Source organism: Nelumbo nucifera, chromosome 1 (genome assembly GCF_055504915.1).
Source record: "Nelumbo nucifera cultivar China Antique chromosome 1, China Antique-T2T, whole genome shotgun sequence".
NCBI classification, from domain to species: Eukaryota; Viridiplantae; Streptophyta; class Magnoliopsida; order Proteales; family Nelumbonaceae; genus Nelumbo; species Nelumbo nucifera.
Window position 1 is genome coordinate 151,030,930 of NC_142649.1, and position 18,881 is coordinate 151,049,810.

Here is an 18,881-nt window from a genome sequence, read left to right on the forward strand (position 1 = left end):
ATTAATAATTAAATATATGCATTAATATTGTAGGAAAACTCACATAAATCTTATAATTACATTATCGATAATACAAATTCAATAGCTCAAATTTATTTGAGTTGTTTTCTGAATAGATGTCGATTCTCTCCATCTGCATTTTGCAAGTCATATTTCTCAATTATTCAGCTTTTTTTCCAAGCGAAATACCACGAAAATAAAGAAAACAAGGCTTTGAAGTTAAATGTCATTTCATTTTCAACCAAATGAAGCCCGAACCCGAACCTGATGCAGTTGATAGTCTTTGATTCGGGCAACCCAACTTGCATCCCTACTTTGAATGACAATAAATTAGAAAATAAATATTGGTAGAAAAAAATAAATTAGAAAATAAATAAATAAACTGCGAGTAATGGATTTGAGCAAAGAGGCCAAAAGCCCGTTATCATCAAGCACTTGGGAAATTATGTCGCCACCTTCAAACCAATTTACAAGGGCTGTTACAACACTCACACAGGTGATAAGCAGTTATTTTGTAAGAAGAACCAAAATATGCCATTTCCGACTGAAACCAGTTCACACAGGTCCAGTCCAACCAAGCCAATTCCGACTGAAACCAGTTCGTTCACCCATTTCTCTAAAGGTAAAATATGCCATTGGTTCAGGGTTATGTGGGGAGCTGAAAATGGTTTAGTTATGATTAGGTTTGCTTTCTTAACCATCAGATCACACAGGTCCAGTATGGCGATGGACCAAGGGGAACTCGATGAAAATAATGAGTGATGATCTCTCTGCCTCCCTAAGATACTGTACAGTGCCATGCATAATCGTTACAAGCTTCTGGCTAATGTATAAGCCTAGGCCTTCCCTTGAGACACTCGGGCTGTGGTGGAACATCTCTTGAATTAAAGCATCTGGAATCCCTGGTGCTGGGTGTGTGATCCTGTAAACACAAAATCGTGTTCATCAAGAGAGCTTGAATTCCCGTGGAGATTATGGACTCCAATGAACTCTTGAATGCATTAACAACACATGCATATCAATATACATGCTCGGTAAATAAGAATGTCTAACCAATGGAAAGGGAAAATGATAGGAATATTGATTAAAGCAAGATCTACTGATATTCAAAAAGGTTTAGTGGAATGCATAAATTACCAAAATTCGAGATGAACAATCTGTACAGTAGTCCCCATACGTTGCTTTCTTGGAATGACCTTAAGCACAACTGAAGATTGTTCAAATGCTGGTGTAAACAAGAGAACATTCATCATGAAATCTGATAAGACTTGCTGAAGCCTCAAGTTATCACCATACAAGTTTATGGATGACACTTCTGCTGGCAAATCATGGATCAGCTGCACCTGTCGTTCCCTGCTCAAAGTCATAACTTGAGTTATGACCACCTCCAGAGCTTCTCCAAGGTTGAATTCGACAGTATTCATCTTGAGACAGCTATTTTTGTGGTCCACAGATAATAAGCCATTTAGAAAATCTCAAAGATGTTAATGCACAAGAAACAAGTGGCTAACTACATAGAAATTGAAGATCAAAGGATCTAAAAGTGGGTACAGGTGTACAAATCTTAAACTTCCTGGACAAGAATAGTGAGGAAGAGGAAACATACAAAATGAATAATGTTGACCATAAAAAGAAGGGATATGTAAATGCCATAACAAATCAAGTGGAAACGTTACAGAAGAACATGGATTATTAACTTTTACATCATCCCCAATCATGAGATATCCTTGCCAAAAAGCAATCTGAATGGATGACCAAAACTAACCAATTTACCAAGTTAAATTTGTACAGTCAGCCAAGGTAATGACAATTAATTAAAAAAATAGTGTTTAAGCTAGAATGGTTATTACTGTTCAATATCTCTAAGGCAGAAGCATATAATGCATCTAAATGTGTTTTCCTTATGATTTTTTTTTTGCATGGAAATTAACATAATATGTGTATTTTTTTTTGATAAATAACATAATATGTGTATTTCAGTATAGATATGAACCATGGTGAAATAAAAGGCAAAAGAAGAATTATATTACATCATGAACAATAATATAGGACTCTTCATCACTCCATTGCTTTTAACTTTAAAGATTCCTCCAGATTATTTCCACTCACAACATTTATTATGTTGTTGTATCAAACATCTAGATTCCATGTCAGATCCCTATAGTCTAGCTAATATCTTCTGGTTGTTATCCTCTAAGGTTTGGCCTCAATTCCCACTTCCAAGCCTTAGGTCACTCCTACCATTAAAGTTACACCCACCATGATTTGTCCCATAAATAATTCAACTATAACTTTTTGCATTCTGTTTCTCAGTTTGGAAATAGAAAATTAAAGTCATTAAATGTACGAAAGAATCATGGAGATGAATTTACTAAGTTTCCTTACTGTTTTCCATGCATTCATATCTAAGCCAAAGCTTTTTCTTCTCAAACAATATTAAACTGACCTAAATAGTAAATACTACAATTATATCTGCAACACCACTTGGCCAATAAAGTAGGAAAGATTATTCTAATGAATGATTATGAACAAAAGGTAAATAAAGAGAAATACCACTCATCAATACTTTCCAAATCAATGTCATTTATGATCTTGGCTAGTTGTTCCTGACAGAGTATGCTTGTCCTCAGAAGTTTCTTCTGCTCTTTGCTTAAATCAGAAGCCTCCATTAGATTGCGTGTGAACAGTATTCCGTGAAGTGGATTTCTGATTTCCTGACGAATGTATGCTAATTCCTTGAGGTTATTTACTGCAGCTTGTTCTGATATACTCTGCATCCGTAGAGCATGTTGAAGTTCAGGGCTAGCAACATGCAAGAAACAGAGAACCCCAATGATCCTACCTTCTGCATCTGTCCTTTTATTTGCAAAAATAAAAGCTTCCACATACTTACCATGCCGGTCAAAGAACCCAAATAGCAACTTATCTGCATCCTGGCCTGCCATTACACTGTTCAATAATATCCTGAGCCTGGTCAATGTGTCTTGATCTTTGACCTGACAACTGAAACTATAGAGAGTGAACACCTCCCCCACAAGCATCTTATTGATAGTTTCTTCTCTCTTCATGCCAGACAATTTCTGCATTGCATTGTTCCACTCAATGCAGTGACCATGCTCATCTATCATAAATATTGGTGGGATAAGTGTGCATGTATTTCTCACAAGTGCAGTGTAATCACCCTGGATACGAGTGTATTTGTCCATCACCATCCTTTCCCCTGTTTTATCTTGCCCAATAAAGCAAACTCCTACAACATTTCCTGCCATGTCCCGGTTACAACAAGCATTGACAACCAGTATCACACGTCCATTAGATCCTTGAGGACTAAATGTTTTAAGCTTGATCTCAACATTTTTCTCTTCTTTTCCTGCAGTTTGAAAAGTCCATCAATTGGAAGTCTAAAATATTCCCCGTGGTTAATGTGATTTTTGGAAAATCCTGAATTCTTGGGATAATCAAGGATTCAAGTGGAATGTTTAAATAAAAGGAGGAATCATATGCATAAAGACAGGAAAAACAGGAATGCCAAATACTTCCCAAAAAAGCATATGTAGCAACTCTTTAAAGTGATCTTCCTATTAGTTTTTGGAGTATTTGCAGACCCTTGTCACTTATGTTAAAATATGATTAACATGTTTGCCTGACTGTTCTTATGTATCTCTTTACTTGCATGAACTGATGGCTATCCGCAAGTCTTTCAGTGTTATCATATAGCTGTCAATGATTTCTAATACCAACAAGTATGTTCATATCCAAATTAAATGGTCTTGAAAACTGCAAAATAGGACCAACCTCGATGAAAAATTAAATATGAGAAGTTAGTAACTAGACATGGTGTGAACTAATGAAAGAACAAATCCAGGAAACAATTTTATCTAGTTTTTAACAAGTATTTAATATTTTGAATAAGCATATAGGTTTCAATAAACAGCATGGTAAGCTATGAAGGATATAAAATAAAAGCCAATGGATCTACTCAAGTATCACCTTGCAAAGCCAAGGAAAGCATGCTCTTCACTTCTTGAACTGAATCATCATAAACAAGGTTGATTAATGGCATTCCAATAGCCTGCTCCACACACAATCCAGTCAATTCAGCTGCTTTGGTATTCCATCCATTTATATTACCTGAGGCATCAACAGCCAAAATGGGTACTGAAGCTGTCTCAATAAGGCGTACCATCTCACTCGTGACAATACGTAGTTCATCTACCTTTTGAATTCTTGCATCAACTGAAGGCATATTCATAATTGCCTTGGAGTCTTTTTTGTTTTCATCTTGTAAGGACCCTCGAAGTATCAGTTGCAAGGAGTGGATGGCATCCATTTCAATGTCTTCCCATGATAAGCTCCTCTTCTTGACTACCTCCAGGAAGGCCTTGAACGATGATCGAGGATGCATCCTCCTACCATCATCCTTATCAGCAGGATCATGTTTTGCACCACCCCACTTGATCTCCTTGGCTGTGTGTGAACGGAACCAAAAGAGGAAATCCTTTGATGTAATCTTGATGGCCACCATTCCACAAACTGCATCACCAAGAACTGAAGCCCCAGGATAGCCAGCTTCCATGAGGCTATCTGTGCTTAAACCTGTACTCCCATGATGGTGCTCAAGAAGCCATCCAACTATATCCCTTATTTGAGCCTCTGTAGGGGTGACCCCTAGCAACCAACATTTACCACTGTAGTAGAGTGCGGCACCATCACACTTGACAAGGTCCGTCACATTGGGTGATTGAGTAAAAATCCCCACAGGAGCATCCCTGAGGAGCATGTCACAAAGCAGAGCCTGGGTATGCAGAGTATGCTTCTCCCTCAATTGAGTAGCCAATTCCACTTCCCTGTTAAGCTGTATACCAAAGACTTGCATCAAAAACTCGCACGCATACCTCAGTGGGAATGGGACAAACCTAGGGCTTGTGTGATGGCAGACTACCAAGCCCCACAGCTTCCTTCCCTTTTTCTGACCACTGTCCATGTCATTGTCATCCTCGTTGATTGTCACAGATAATACAAGAGATGCAATGGAACCCATATTGGCCATGTATTGAGCGTGGCACCCATGAGGAGCTCTCAGTGTAGACCCACAGAGGCTCAAGGGTTGTGCCAATTTCTTGTCTTGGATTATTTTTACTGGCGGTGCTGAACAGTCACAGATCATCCTGACCTTGTTCTTCATGAAGAGGAACCTTGAAGCTTGTGGTATATCAGTAGCTGGGTAATGCAAGCCCAAGTAAGGCTCCAAATCCGGTCTCCGGCACTCAGCAATCACTTCGCCATGTTCATCTTCGTGAAACTTATACACCATTATCCTATCATAACCTGTCAGATCACTAACTTCCCGAACCAATACATTACACAAAAGCGATATATTTCCACTAGGCAAAGATTGCAAGTTGGATATAGCCTTGGCTGCAAGCTTGTAGGATTTCAGTGCCCCAGCAGCAGTTACTGGAACATCAGCAGGATTCACTGGCTCCAAATCTATAACCAAACCCACATCGATCCGGTGCATAATTGCGTAAAAGGGCTTACCGGAGTTCCTACAATATACCAATATTGGATTGAGGAGATTAACCTCTCCATAGTTGGCCGCTTTTTGCAGGGCCGCTGCACTGGAGGACCGAAAGAGGGTCCGAGCATCAGTTCCAATTGTGAGAACTTCCTGTTGCTCCACGCTGGGAACAGCAAGTGGGATCAGGTCCAACATGTCAGAGACATTCTCGCTATAGGCAAGAACAGCAAAGCTCTCTTCTTCGACAGCAATCATACAGCCAAAGGGTTGGATAAGCTTCCCTCTCTGCATCCTTTGGAGGTAAGCTGAAACAGTGGAAGAGGGAATATTATTATCCGCGCTTGCAGCATTGAAGTCAATCGACGTGGAATAATCAAACAAATGTTCGGAATCTTCAAAGTCTGCATGAAGTTTCGCATCAGCGGTGGTTTGGGCCACAACACGGGTGCTGTGTTTCGAACGAGCAGAGCTACTCCTAGAACAATTCGTCCTGTTCGACTTGGATGACATCTCATCCATTCTTCTTCTTCGTTTCCCACTTGGCTCTTACTTAATTGAATCTGCTCGTCTGAGTTGAGCCCTGTAAAAAGGCACCAAATATCTACCAGGGTACAGGCTGGAGGTTGCAATTTATGCTTCTGTATCTTCTCTCACTAAAATGAACAGAATTTTCACACGATAAACGAAAATCGAATCCAAAACCCACAGGCTACAACCCGTAAGCTAAGCTGATTCCATCGGACCCAGCGAACATAAAGAAAGCGGAAAAGTGGAGAAGCCCACTACCACTCTACCAGTCTACCATCTTCTTCATTTGAGAAAAAGTGAATGGCAAATATCCCATTTCCATTGCCAGTCCCATCTGATGACGACCTCTAATTCACTGAAGGATCGACAAAACTGTTATTGGTCCCATGAATGTATTCTGAACCAAAAAACCAACAAAATAGAAGGACAAAGACTGTAATGGCCGTAAGATATTCTCTCCTTTTTCTTAGACTCCTCACAACGACAACCCCATTAACTTATAACTCTCAAAAGAAAGTCATGAATACCATGACAAAACTGGGATTGGAAACTGAGAAACCTTGAAAAAAAACAAGAAGGAAGCCCAACCCAACAGAAAATTTGGTGCAAATACGAACTATTCATTTGCGTTTTCAATGAATATCAAAATCTCTGTAAATAAAATGCAAATCTCAACACCAGACGGAGAAAGATAAGAGCGACTGACCATTAAACAGGGCCAGCAGCGCGTGAAATTAATCTGTATATTCTGTAGCAGCCACCATGAAGAACAAAAACTGTAACTCTAAAAAATCAAAAACGGGTAAGTCAAGGTTTTTGATTATCCTTCAGGACCTGTATAAAATTTTCATTACCAAGAGAAATCATCATAATCATCATCTTATCAAACATATAAACCTTCTTTTTTTTCCTTTAAATTCCAAGCCACAAGCCACTATATATTTTGAAGGGATGAATGGAATGCTGTAACTCTTCCAAACACGGTGCAAATGCAGCATTTACATAACCAAGACAGAAGCATTAGACCTCTTAATATCTTTTTTGGCCTCTTAATATGTATTAGTATATTATCTTTATTGACCTTCCCAGAATATTTGTGATGCTCCACTCATGTTTGGTTGAATGGATTTTTCATTAAATTGCTCTTTTATCTGGTAAACCTTTTTAATATTAAAAAAAAAAAAGAGAAAATGGAAACAAATCCATTTTGATTATTAAAAAAAAAAAAAAGATTGGTGTCACCTAATTCTTCCTTTTTTTTTATTTTATCTTTTCACGAAAGATAATAAAAAAACCTTTCCTTGTTCCAACTCGAGGCGCTGTGGTTCCAATTTTGTGGCCTACAGTTGAAGCTATCTGTCAATTTACCCATTTCACATGTAAATAAAGTCTCAAATCAAAAACACTGAAACGCTTTCTTGTTTCTTAAAAGAAACAAACAATGAAACACTTCGCCCTGCTGCAGTTGTGGCAGAGCAGGAGGACGAGGAATGCAAAAGGCCAAAAACCCAGTCACATACATAATAATCATATTGGAGCAGGATTTGAGATCCAGCACCGTTCATTGTATAAACTCTATAAAGGCATTTCTCATTTTGTCTTTTTACTCCAATTTGATGAGGGTGCTTTTGCTTTTAGCACAGCGATGAGAGATGGAGAGTATCCGAGAATGTAGTGTGTTTTGAGTCAGTTAGCACGTGGCATAAATAATATAGTTGGAGTTGGAGTGAATATTAAATCGGAATTGATATCAATTCACGGGTAGATATTAATGTATAAAATGAAAGTTTTTGAGATTTTAAATGTTTATAGTTGTACGGTGAAAACCAAAACCAGGGCCTATCCGTATTTCTCCGGACCCACGTTTAATACCGACGTCTCGGTACTCGGTTGGGAAAAAAGAAGAGAAGGGCGATGCGGCAATGCAGTGTAGAAGAAACAGGTTCGTGCTCCTTGTTTTATGTTCCAAGTCCCGGTTTCAAGAATGTATTGACGGGAGGAGAAAATCAGCTACGCCCATTGATTGGAGCAGCGTAGGGCTACTAGTTCCGTGAAATGAGTCAAATAACCAAGGTTTTAAAAAGGCTAAAAGGTAATGGCCAAAAATGTGAGGCATTATAACTTACAACGTACGGAAATATGTGTATTGGAAAGGTAATTTTAAGAAATGTATCTTGCATATAAAAAAACTAAGATATGCATAAAAATATAATAAATTAAAAAATATATATTAATAATATTAAGTATATGATTTTAATGAGGTGCAAATAAATTAAATTCATATATTTTAATGGTTTTACGAAGAAATACACTATAATTTATTACAATTTCATTATATAAATTAAGGTCTCGTTTGGTTTACGGGAATAGGGGTTTGGAATCGGAATGGACTATTCCGATTCCAACTATTTGGTTGGGCGGAATCAGAACCCCATTCCCATTCCTATTGGAATCGCATTCCCCATTGGAGGGAATGGCCATTCCCTACCCCTCCCTTGGGAATGAAATCCCAGTCCTGCTGATTCTAATTCTCATTCCCATTCCTATTTGAACCAAACAGATTTTGGGAACGAGCCATTCCGATTCCGATTCCGACTGCGAACCAAACGAACCCTAAAATTTTTAAGTTTTATGGGATGGAAAAAATCAAACTCTCCTTTCCAACCATAAAACATGCATTGGCACAACTTGTAAGTGAAAATATAATTAATAATTATTTATTATTTATTTTCAAAAATTATAAAAAAAATAAATAATATACAATATATTCAAAAATAGTTATTAAAGAATAAATTTCAATTGCTTTATTGATATGATAGATTATCCATAGAATTATAATATATTCGATCATTATGATCAAATGATAAAATATAATTAATTATTATTTATTTTTAATTCTAAAAATATAAAAATAAAAAATAATAATTATTAAAGAAAAATTTTCAATTGCTCTATGGATATGATAGATCATCCATAGAATTATAATATATTCAATCGTTGTGATCGAATGATAAAATATAAATAAATATTATTTATTTTTAAATTCTAAAATATAAAAAATTAAAAAAATATATTAAAGAAAATTTTTAATTGGTCTATGGATATGATAGATAAATCCATAGATCTAAAACATATTAAGTCTTTATAGGGAAAGAAAAAAAAAATTACATTTCCAAATTTTTTGTTAATTTATATTTTCTCCAAATATTTTCATGAAATTTCCATAGATCTACTCACAACACAAAAAAAAAAAGATTATGATTTTGAATGTAAGAAATGTAGATTAACATAGATTTAAATGTTCAAGAAAAAAAGAAATCACAAGATATTATAAAAAATTTGAAAAAATTACATATTTTTGCCACATTTTTTCAAAACTTAAAAAATCTAAAAAAAATAAAGATTCGTGCTTGTTTCTTGCAAATTTTTGCATATCTAACACTATGAATGAGGTTTGGAGTTTTTGAGTCATTTGGGGGTGAAAGAAAGCTTATTTCAGGGAAAAGAAACTTTCTTTCCCCCTTTATTTTATTTTTTTTTTCAATTTTTGGTTGTATCCTTTTCATAATGTATAGGTTGATACGCCCCTAATACACCCTGATACACCCTCAATATGCCTCGACATGCCCTCGATATGCCCCGATACGGTGGAGAAAAAAGACGATATACCGATTTTCCACCATATCTCATATCTGACTTTTCAAAATACAACACGATATGCCTCGTATCGGGCTTATCGTATCAAAATTTGAAACCTTGGGTGTGAGCTCAAAGTTTAAGAAAAAATTAATTAAAGTTTATAAATTAATGGAAGTAACATATAATATGCCGAATTGAAATGATAGAAAGTGCATATATCCATAAATTAGAAGCTTATAAACAATAAGTTTACGCATTTAAGCATTAAATAAAATAATAAGTAATCAACTAACAATTATAAATATTTTATGTTTCATGTTAAAAAAAACAATTTAGAAGAAAAGAAAAATATAGCTGATTTAACAACAACAACAACAACTTTTAGAATATTAAGAAAAACCTCACTTGAGTTATCCAAAAAGAAATTAAGAACTTGATTAATCCTTTTTGCATTAAACTCTCTTAAAACACTAAGAAAAACTAATAGAATTTTATTTGCCTTGTTGTTTTTTCTTTTTTACTTTTTCTTTTTTATTTGGTCTATAATTATTAAAGTGTTTTTATATGTTTTAAATTATAAAAATGTATTCTTTTGCATTAAACCACTAAGTAATCATTGATACTTGAGGCTTATGCCTTTTTATGCCTCAAGCTACACCTCACGCCTTGAGGCTTAAGGCTTATGTCTCATTCTAATAAAGGCTTAAGCCTCATATCGCCTCGCATCAAACTTGTGAGGCTTAAGCCTTGAGGCAAATTATGTGCGTCTTGCCTCAAGGCTTAAGCCTTTTAAAACAATGGAAATGACCACCTCCAATGTCGGTCTAGACTTGTTCCTCACGAACCCCACCTCACAAGAAAAACTTTTGGCTATTTATAAAAAAAATAGTCTGGGCTGTTTTGGGAGTTTGCTGTGAATGATATCTCATAATGAGTGTGGGTAAAATAGTATACACTCAATACTTTTTTAGTTGAAAAGACAACTGAGGACCCGAATTAGCTAAGGTGTCATGTGTAGAGGCTCCCAACACAGCCTAGGCTATTTTTTCCAAACAGCCAAAGTGAACTCCACCTCACACCAACCTTCCATAATTGTGTTGTCATTCATGGAGAGATGTTCGCAATGCATGGTTTGGATGTGTTGTTGAAGTTGGTGTGATGAACAATCTTGGAAACCTTTGATACATTGTTGTCACAATCAATTCAAGGTGGAGTCACATCAATAAATCAAAGGGATGTAATATGGGCAAACATGTCCCATGTGCACATGGGAACATATTACAAGTACAAGAGAGAATTTGCACTAGCACCCCTACAGAGCATGCCTCATAGTACATCCCAACCGTGTATTGAGAATATTTATCATAGGGGTGAGCATTTGGTTTATTCGATTAAAAACCAAACCGAATAAACTAAAATTTTAAAAAGTAAACTAAAAAATAAAAACCAAAATTGAAACCAAAATTTTTGGTTCAGTTTTCAGTTATTCCGGTTAAAACCGAATTTTAATAATATATACTTTATTATATATTTATAATATTTAATATATTATATATTATAATATATATTATGAAATTGAATTTCATTTTATTATATATTAATATATAATATGTAATATATTATATATAATCTTAGAAAGTTTGGTTAATTCAGTTAATCAAATTTCTAGTTCTAAAAACCAATTTAACCAAAAACTGAAAAAAACAAACCAAAAAAACTGAAACGAAAATTTTCAATTCGATTTTTCGGTTTTAACCAAATAGTGCTCACCCCTACATTTCTCATGCTTGTCATAGACTTATAGGGAGATGTTCCCAATGCATGTTGAGATGTGTATGTGGAGCACCAATCTAAACTTTATGTCCACAAGAGATATTCTCAATGCACATTGAGGAATTGGGATCTACTCCTCACACTAGCCTCATAGCCACATCCCACCATGTATTGGAAACATCTCCCATGAATAATAACATAAAGTATGGGAGGTGTTCCCAATGTGCACCTGGTATATCTTGTGATGTCGGTGTAAGGAGCGCTCTATGAGGAGGAAATTCAAACTCCACATTAAGATGTTATGTGGAACACACTCTGTGGGGAGCCAATCCTAACTCTCTTCTTTGCCCATTAGGCTACTATACATCTTTTGGAGTACATAATTCAGATTGATCTCAATAAATGGTTTTATAAAAATGGCATTTTCTTTGCTTTGTGTGTATCATAATGTTTCACTTAATTTTTGTACTTGTATTTAGGGGTGTTCACAGGTCAATTTAATTTGGTTCTAAGCTATTTGGCCAATCGAACCAACCTGGTCAAGTTGGGGAGTTGGTCACCAAAACTATTAACCAATGGTGAAAATGGCCGATTCGGGTTCTATTAGTTTGCGTTGGTTTTTGGTTTGGTCAATTGGTTCACAAGATTTAAATAAAAAAATAATTTAAATTAAAGAACTGTAATGTTATTATTAAAAAAATAAAATATACGGTATAAAATATTTTAACTAAGAAATATGGGAATTTTCTCATTTTCCTACATTAAAAAATATAAATTTGAAATATAAAATATCAATATATATCTATGATCATGTCAATTCGATTTTGGTTAGTTTACAAATGGCCAAGTTGAAACCGCTTCGACCCCATAAGTTTTCTTGGTATTGTAGAAACTTTGGTCTTTTAATTAATGTTTGGTATATATGTTTGAATTACATCACACCAGCCAAAACTATCATAGGGGTGGATCAACCCAGCCCCAATCTGATTTAGGCATGTGAAACTCAAATGGAAGGTGGTCCTAATCCTAAACTACTTTCCGCACTAAAAACAATTGCCAACCATACATATATATACAACTTTGCATTCTCTTTTTCACATTGTTGTATAGCATACGCCCAATAGAGTTCATACTAGTCTTACACCATATGCGTGATATTTAAGAATAGGGATATTGTCTGATACTCACTATGAATTATTCACATTTTTATTAATTTCACTATAATTTTTTAAAACATCCAAAGAGCCTCTTTAGTGAGTTTTATTATCCAACATTCACCTTTCATTAAGATTTTCATTAGATCATTGTTATTGATCATTAATAAATTACCCTTGAATGATTAGTCAAGCTTATTAAATATTTTTGTGACAAAACTACTCCTAACTGTTGTGGGCCTAAGATGTATACAAGCTTGGATTAGGGGTAATTTTGTCATAAAAATATCTAATAAGCTTTATTATCCTTTTAGGGGTAGTTTGGTTATGTAAAATATTATAATGCTTATGCGGACAACTTCTGTTAATAATCATTGATGGTGAACTAACAAAAATCTAATGGATGGTGAGTTTTAGACAATAAAACTCACTAACAACAGGATTACTAGAGGTTTTGAAAAGTCATGATAAGTTTAAAAGAAATGCAAAAAATCCATGGTCACTTTAATGCCCTGTTCGCTTTTCGGTAAGTCACTTACCTGGGTTAGTATTTCCCAGGAAAGACTTAACTGGGTAAGTGCATTTACCCATGTTCTTTTATTTCCCATGTAAACAAGGGAATGACCATCTTATCCATAAAATATTCCATTATTAAAAGGGGCATTTTTGTTACATCCAAGTATTGGCAACTTTCTCCTAGATGAGAAAGTTAATTTATCCGGGTAAGTGATACTCAAGAAAATAAACTTTCACTGATCCCCACATAAATCTGAAAAATGAACATGGGTTTCTCATTGACCAACATTCCCCCCTCTCAAAATCCAAAAAATGAACACCCCCCTAGGAGAAATGCTAAAGGAGCCATGGTGAGTTTTAGATATTATCCCTAAGGTTGTGTTTGGTTGTAGGGCAATTTTATTTGCACTAGTACAAATTCATGGGAGAGCAAATGAAAAGAATGTGAATTCTGGTTTAATTATGTTTTGGGTTTTGCTTTATCCTGCTTTAGGTCTTATTTTATCTCATTTGTACTGTGATTAAACATAAATTTTGAAATAAAAATAAATCATAATTTGTATCAAAATCATTTACACTACCATTGTTATGTATCAATGCAAATAAATTTGCATTGCAACCAAACATAGCCTTAAGAATGTGAAAATGAACCCAACTTCTTTTAATAACTTATTCAATGAAACACAAATAAATTATTATCAAATGGTCTTTCACTCAATTACATATATAATGCATTGTTTTAACCAACAAAGAGAATAAAATACAAAGAACTTCCCTATACTTCAGTGGTAGTCACACTTAGGTCCCTAAAATTTTATTTGAGACATAGAACTACCCTGTCGTTTCAGATACCAACACTTTTATCCTATTGTTAGCATTTAGCATTACAGGTTTGGAGCATTTATGAAATCATTTTGTCCTCTCCTCTATTGCATCTCCAAACCTCAAAATTTCAACTTTTTTCTATCTTTCTTCTTCTGTTCTTTTTTCTTTTCATTTGCTTAAAAGAAAGACATGAGAGTTGAAAGAGCTAGATCATTAATTAGCAAACCAACAATAAAGAAGAGGGCAAAATAATCTCATAAAAGTTTAAAATTGACAGAATGCTAATGGTTGGAGCAAAGTGTGGGACACAAAAAGTACATGGTAGCTCTCTATCACAAATGAGAGTTCAAGGATGTAAGTGTCACTACCCCAAAATGTTATGATTCTTTCTTTATAATTTACTTTATAGAGTACTGATCTCATAGTTAAGTTGGTCATAAGGCATCCCTTGTAATGAGGAGGCACTCGTTCAAACTTGTAGATATATAGTTAAACTCTCTCTATTGTGCCAATGGAACCATTGTGCATCATGTTGGTAATTTTGCCTCGATCATCAAGCAAAGGTTCATAATTTCCATCTAAGAAGTTTGACATTTCAATTGGTAGCTTCAGAGCTCTGGACTAATTAATTCTAACCCACCTAATTGTTATAACCTCCAATGTTCACATCATTTGTGATGAAGATAAACTTAAGTAGCCCAGTTGGGTGGTTTAATAGATATGTTATTGTTAAGTAGCGGATGGAAAATTGATTTATTTGTTTGTAATTTTTTTTATTATTTACCGCATAGTACCAATTTATTCATGGTCAAGTTGGTCATAAGGCATCCCTCATAGGGGTGCAAATGGACTGGGTTAGGTTGGGTTGAGGTTGATCCTAACCTAACCTGAGCTATGAAATCTCCAACCCTAAACTAACCTAACCCAAAGTTTTTGGGTAAGGCCGATTTCACTACTTCAAATGTTTTTCTCCTATATGCACACAAAAGTAATTACATATTTTGTTGCCAAATTTGGTAATGAGGGGAGCTTCCTCACTTCCGATGTGATTAGGCTGAGGGTCCCACCTATAAGGAGTCAAAAGGCATCAGAATCCCTAGAATGTAGTCCTAGGGGCGAGGATTATGATGGTCAAGTCAACTGAAGGTTTTGGGAAGGCTAAGGTCTTAGTAAGCTAGAGCAATTGAAGTGAATATGCCTGTAAGAGCCATACCTGTGGCCATGAGTTCCCTTATATAGTCAGGGTCACCTAGGAGTTTGTGCATTAGGCATGATGTAACGGTTTTGCATGTCGGGGTTGTATCGTGAGTATAGAACTATGTTCAAACCCCAACATCCTTATGGGAGTTGTCTTCGGGAGACCTATAAAGAACTCCCTGCAACTGTTGTGGATCTTATAGAAACTTTTCTTTCTTCAGAACCACATAAACATGGGAATGCTTCATTTGCTCTTGTATCTGAGCAAGGGTACTCCATTGCTGGAATTCGATCATCTCTGACACCATGATGTATTGAGATTTTGGGCACATAATGATCCAACTACATTTATGATTCTAAATTACCAAATGCATGGTCGCACTAAGAGAATTCTCTTAAACTTACCGGCGATGAGGCTGTGCGCTAATACCTTATCGGAGACTGTGAACACTGGCATTCGGTGACAAATCTCAATGAGTTAACAAAGGAACAACTAAAAATGGAAAGAAGACTTCTAGAAATCGGCTCAAAGATTTCCGAATTAGATCATAGAGGAAGAGTTTGCTATGACTGAAAGAGGTAGGGGAGCCTAGTACCGACTCATATTGTAGCAGGAGGATCTTCTTTGGATCAGAACTTTTATCCAAGAGCTAGTAGGAAAGCAACGATGAACTTTAGCGGATAGGAAGCGAATATCAAAAAGGAAGAGTTCTTTTATAACAGTCAAAAGAAAATAAATGGGGTAGGTTCGTTCACCTGAGTAACTGGGTAAATTTAGAAAGATCTAGAAGCATTTGCATCCCTGTAGAACCATCAGTCAGAGGCTGGAGGAATTTTGTTCAGTTGTTAAATCTGTTCTGCTTTAGTAGACCCTCCTTCGGGACCAAAGACCTTTCACAGAACCTCTTTCCTCTCCTAGACACTAGAAGTATAATCATCAGGGCAAGAGGTTTTGCCTTCATTTTCATCGTTCATCACGACAGACCCTTCGGAAACTGGAAATTTGCATTTGTAGTTTCCAAGCCTCATCCCTTGAGTTGGAAAGACGTTGAACTTGGTCTGTCTGCAAGTTTGCACTCCAACGTCCTACTGGAACTTTCTCCGTTCAAAGAAGACAAAGCCGTGGGTTTCGCCCCCTCTGAAGAGCTGCTTTGGGCATGGGCGAAACAGGAACTAGTTCCAGTATATGGGGAATGGGTAAATCTAGAAAGGTGGTGGCCGGCGGTAAACGCAGTTCCAAATGCCCTGAGCTTCAATGGCTGGGTAAGATTATGAGGTCTCCCATTCCATCTCTGGACAATGGAGACCTTCTCTTTAATAGGATAACTGTGCGGTGGATTGGAAGATGTGGATCGTCACTCACTGAACTTTCTCAATATGAAATTCACTAGAATCAAAGTGAGAAGAAGGGGGGTCCATGCTATCCCCAGGTTTGTTCCTCTCCTGGTGGAGATGGAGAAGACGAATGAGTTTCCCCCTATTCAGATCGTGTGGAATCATTCCAACGGCTCTCTACCTCGTGGCACCTTCCCCAACGTTGCCCAGAAGCATGCTGGCGTAGATAGGAAAAGTAACAGAGACAACAAGTAGGTGGCAGGTAGCAAAGCAATCTCTCAGGTGGGAAGTTTCCTTATCAAGGTTAAAGAGGAACAGAGCTTCTTCAAAAAGAAGACAGGAGGTGGAAAGTCCTCCCTTCTCCTTAAAAAGAACCATCTGAAGACTCTCCCCAAGAATTCGACCCACCCGACCCCAAAACCCGACCCGATAAGCAACAACTTTGAGTTACTGGGATCCTTTCTGGAGGCCCACAGCCCTTTAGTGATTCTGAATTCCCCTCAGTTAAGCCCACCAAAGACCCCTCTTTCTCTGGACAACCAGTGCTAGAAACCCCACCCTGCTTTGGTAAGGTTAAAGGAACCGTGCACAGAGCTCCAACACCTTCAACCAACCTTGATGAATCCTCCGGCTATGAAGAAGCTGATTCGATTGTTGAAGACAGTACATACGAATCAGATAGTGAAGATGATCCTCAAGAGAAAGCCTTTCAAAGGGCTCAGAAATTATTTGAAGGGAAGGAGATATGGGGAGGTGTGGAGATTCTCAAACAAGTTCAATTAGTTAACCTGGATTATGGAAAAGCCTCAGATGCGGATAGTCTTAATCATAGACAAGGAAGAGGATCACCACCATGCCTTTCCAATTCGTGCCATTCCAACCAAAATTATTCAAGGACTTCCTTTGCCCCCTCTACCACAAGTTCCAACAAACCCTAAGTTTTGTTTTATCTGAAGGCTCTTCTCATTTTATATCAGTCCCTTGTCTTTTAGGTTCAGATGGAGATTTGTTCCACTCTCAGCAAGAAGCAGATTGTCAAACATCTGAATCAAATAGCTCGGGAAGGAAGGTTTCAGAGGATACAACATCAGTGAATCTCTTTAGGTCTTTGGGGATTGGAAGAAGAGGGGAAGTCAGAGATAAATAGGGTTTAGAGGAGAATTTTAACCTCAAAGGTAAAGGAGCACAACAAAAGAGAGAAAAAAAGAGCTCCAAAAGAGAACTGAAAAGACTGCAATGGAGCCTAAGGGACCAGACTGCAAGAGTTAATAGATTGAATAAGGGGACTTCCTTAAAAAAACAATGATGAAAGTCCTAAGTTGGAAAGTTAGGGGATTGGGAGGCCAAATCAAAAGGGCTCTAGTGAAGGAAACTCTTAAAAGAGAAAATCCAGACATTGTCATCCTTTAGGAGTAGAAGAAAGAGGTAGTAGACATGAAACTTATAAAAGCTATATGGGGCATAAGGGGAAGGAAATGGGTAGGCGTTCCTGCAATAGGAGCATCAGGTGGAATTATTATATCTTGGAAGAAAGATGAATTATCTAGACTGGAAATTGACAGGGGAGAATTCTTGGCCTCAATCTTGTTCACCAATACAAAAGACGGGCTAAATTGGATTCTAACAGGGTATATAGTCCCAACAATTCGTCAAAGAGAGAAAGATTCTGGGAGGAGTTAGACTCCTTACATGAGAAACACTATTAGTTGGGTATATAGTCCCAACTTCTCCATCTTTATTTCCAGACACAAGTTATGTGACATTCCTCTCAAGAATGGTCTTTTTACCTAGTCTAATGTGCAGGAAAACACTATTAGTTGCAGACCACTGGCCCAACCTTTCTCAAGATCTTTGTCATCGCTGTATTTCAGACCACTGGCCCATTAAATTGACTACAGATCCAATCCTAAAAGGAAACCCCCCTTTCAGACTTGAAAAATGGTGGATATGTTATAAGGACTTCAAGGAGCTGGTAGTTGGATGGTGAGAGGAGTGCGAAGTCGAACGTTGGGTTGGTTTTAGATTGGCACAGAAACTTAAATTCATGAAGAGAAAATTGAAATCCTGGGGAAAAGAACAGTTCAAGGTTGGAGAAGAAGACAAAAGGAAGTTACTTTCGGAATTAGATGAATTGGATACTAAGGAGCAAAAAGGCACATTAGATAATTTAGGTAGAAGAAGAAGAGAAGATCTGAGGAAATCTTGGGAAGTCTTAATCCGGAAAGAGGAAATCTACTGGAGGTGGAGATCTAGAGTGCAGTGGCTGAAAAGTAATAAGTTGGTAAGTTGGGACCAAGTGTGTAAGCTGAAGGAGGAGGGAGGATTGGGAGTTGGACATTTAAAAGAGAAGAATATCTCTCTATTGAGTAAACGGCTATGGAGATTCCCCACTG

General features: G+C 36.7%; 1 protein-coding gene across 2 annotated transcripts; it reads right to left on the reverse strand.

Annotated features, from left to right (window-relative positions):
- Window positions 1-396: 396 nt before the first annotated feature.
- On the reverse strand, window positions 397-7,163 carry PHYC (phytochrome C). Of its 2 annotated transcripts, XM_010271919.3 has the most exons (5): window positions 6,756-7,017; window positions 3,991-6,404; window positions 2,554-3,370; window positions 1,138-1,434; window positions 397-922 (listed from the first exon to the last, which is right to left on the reverse strand). In XM_010271919.3, exons 2-5 carry the CDS (start codon window positions 6,038-6,040, stop codon window positions 706-708), a joined length of 3,381 nt encoding a protein of 1,126 aa, XP_010270221.1. In that variant the 5' UTR covers window positions 6,041-6,404; window positions 6,756-7,017; the 3' UTR covers window positions 397-705. The 2 variants fall into 2 exon arrangements, with proteins under 2 accessions (XP_010270221.1, XP_088750834.1); XM_088894708.1 differs by having other exon boundaries at window positions 498-922; window positions 1,138-1,353; window positions 3,991-7,163.
- Window positions 7,164-18,881: the final 11,718 nt, after the last annotated feature.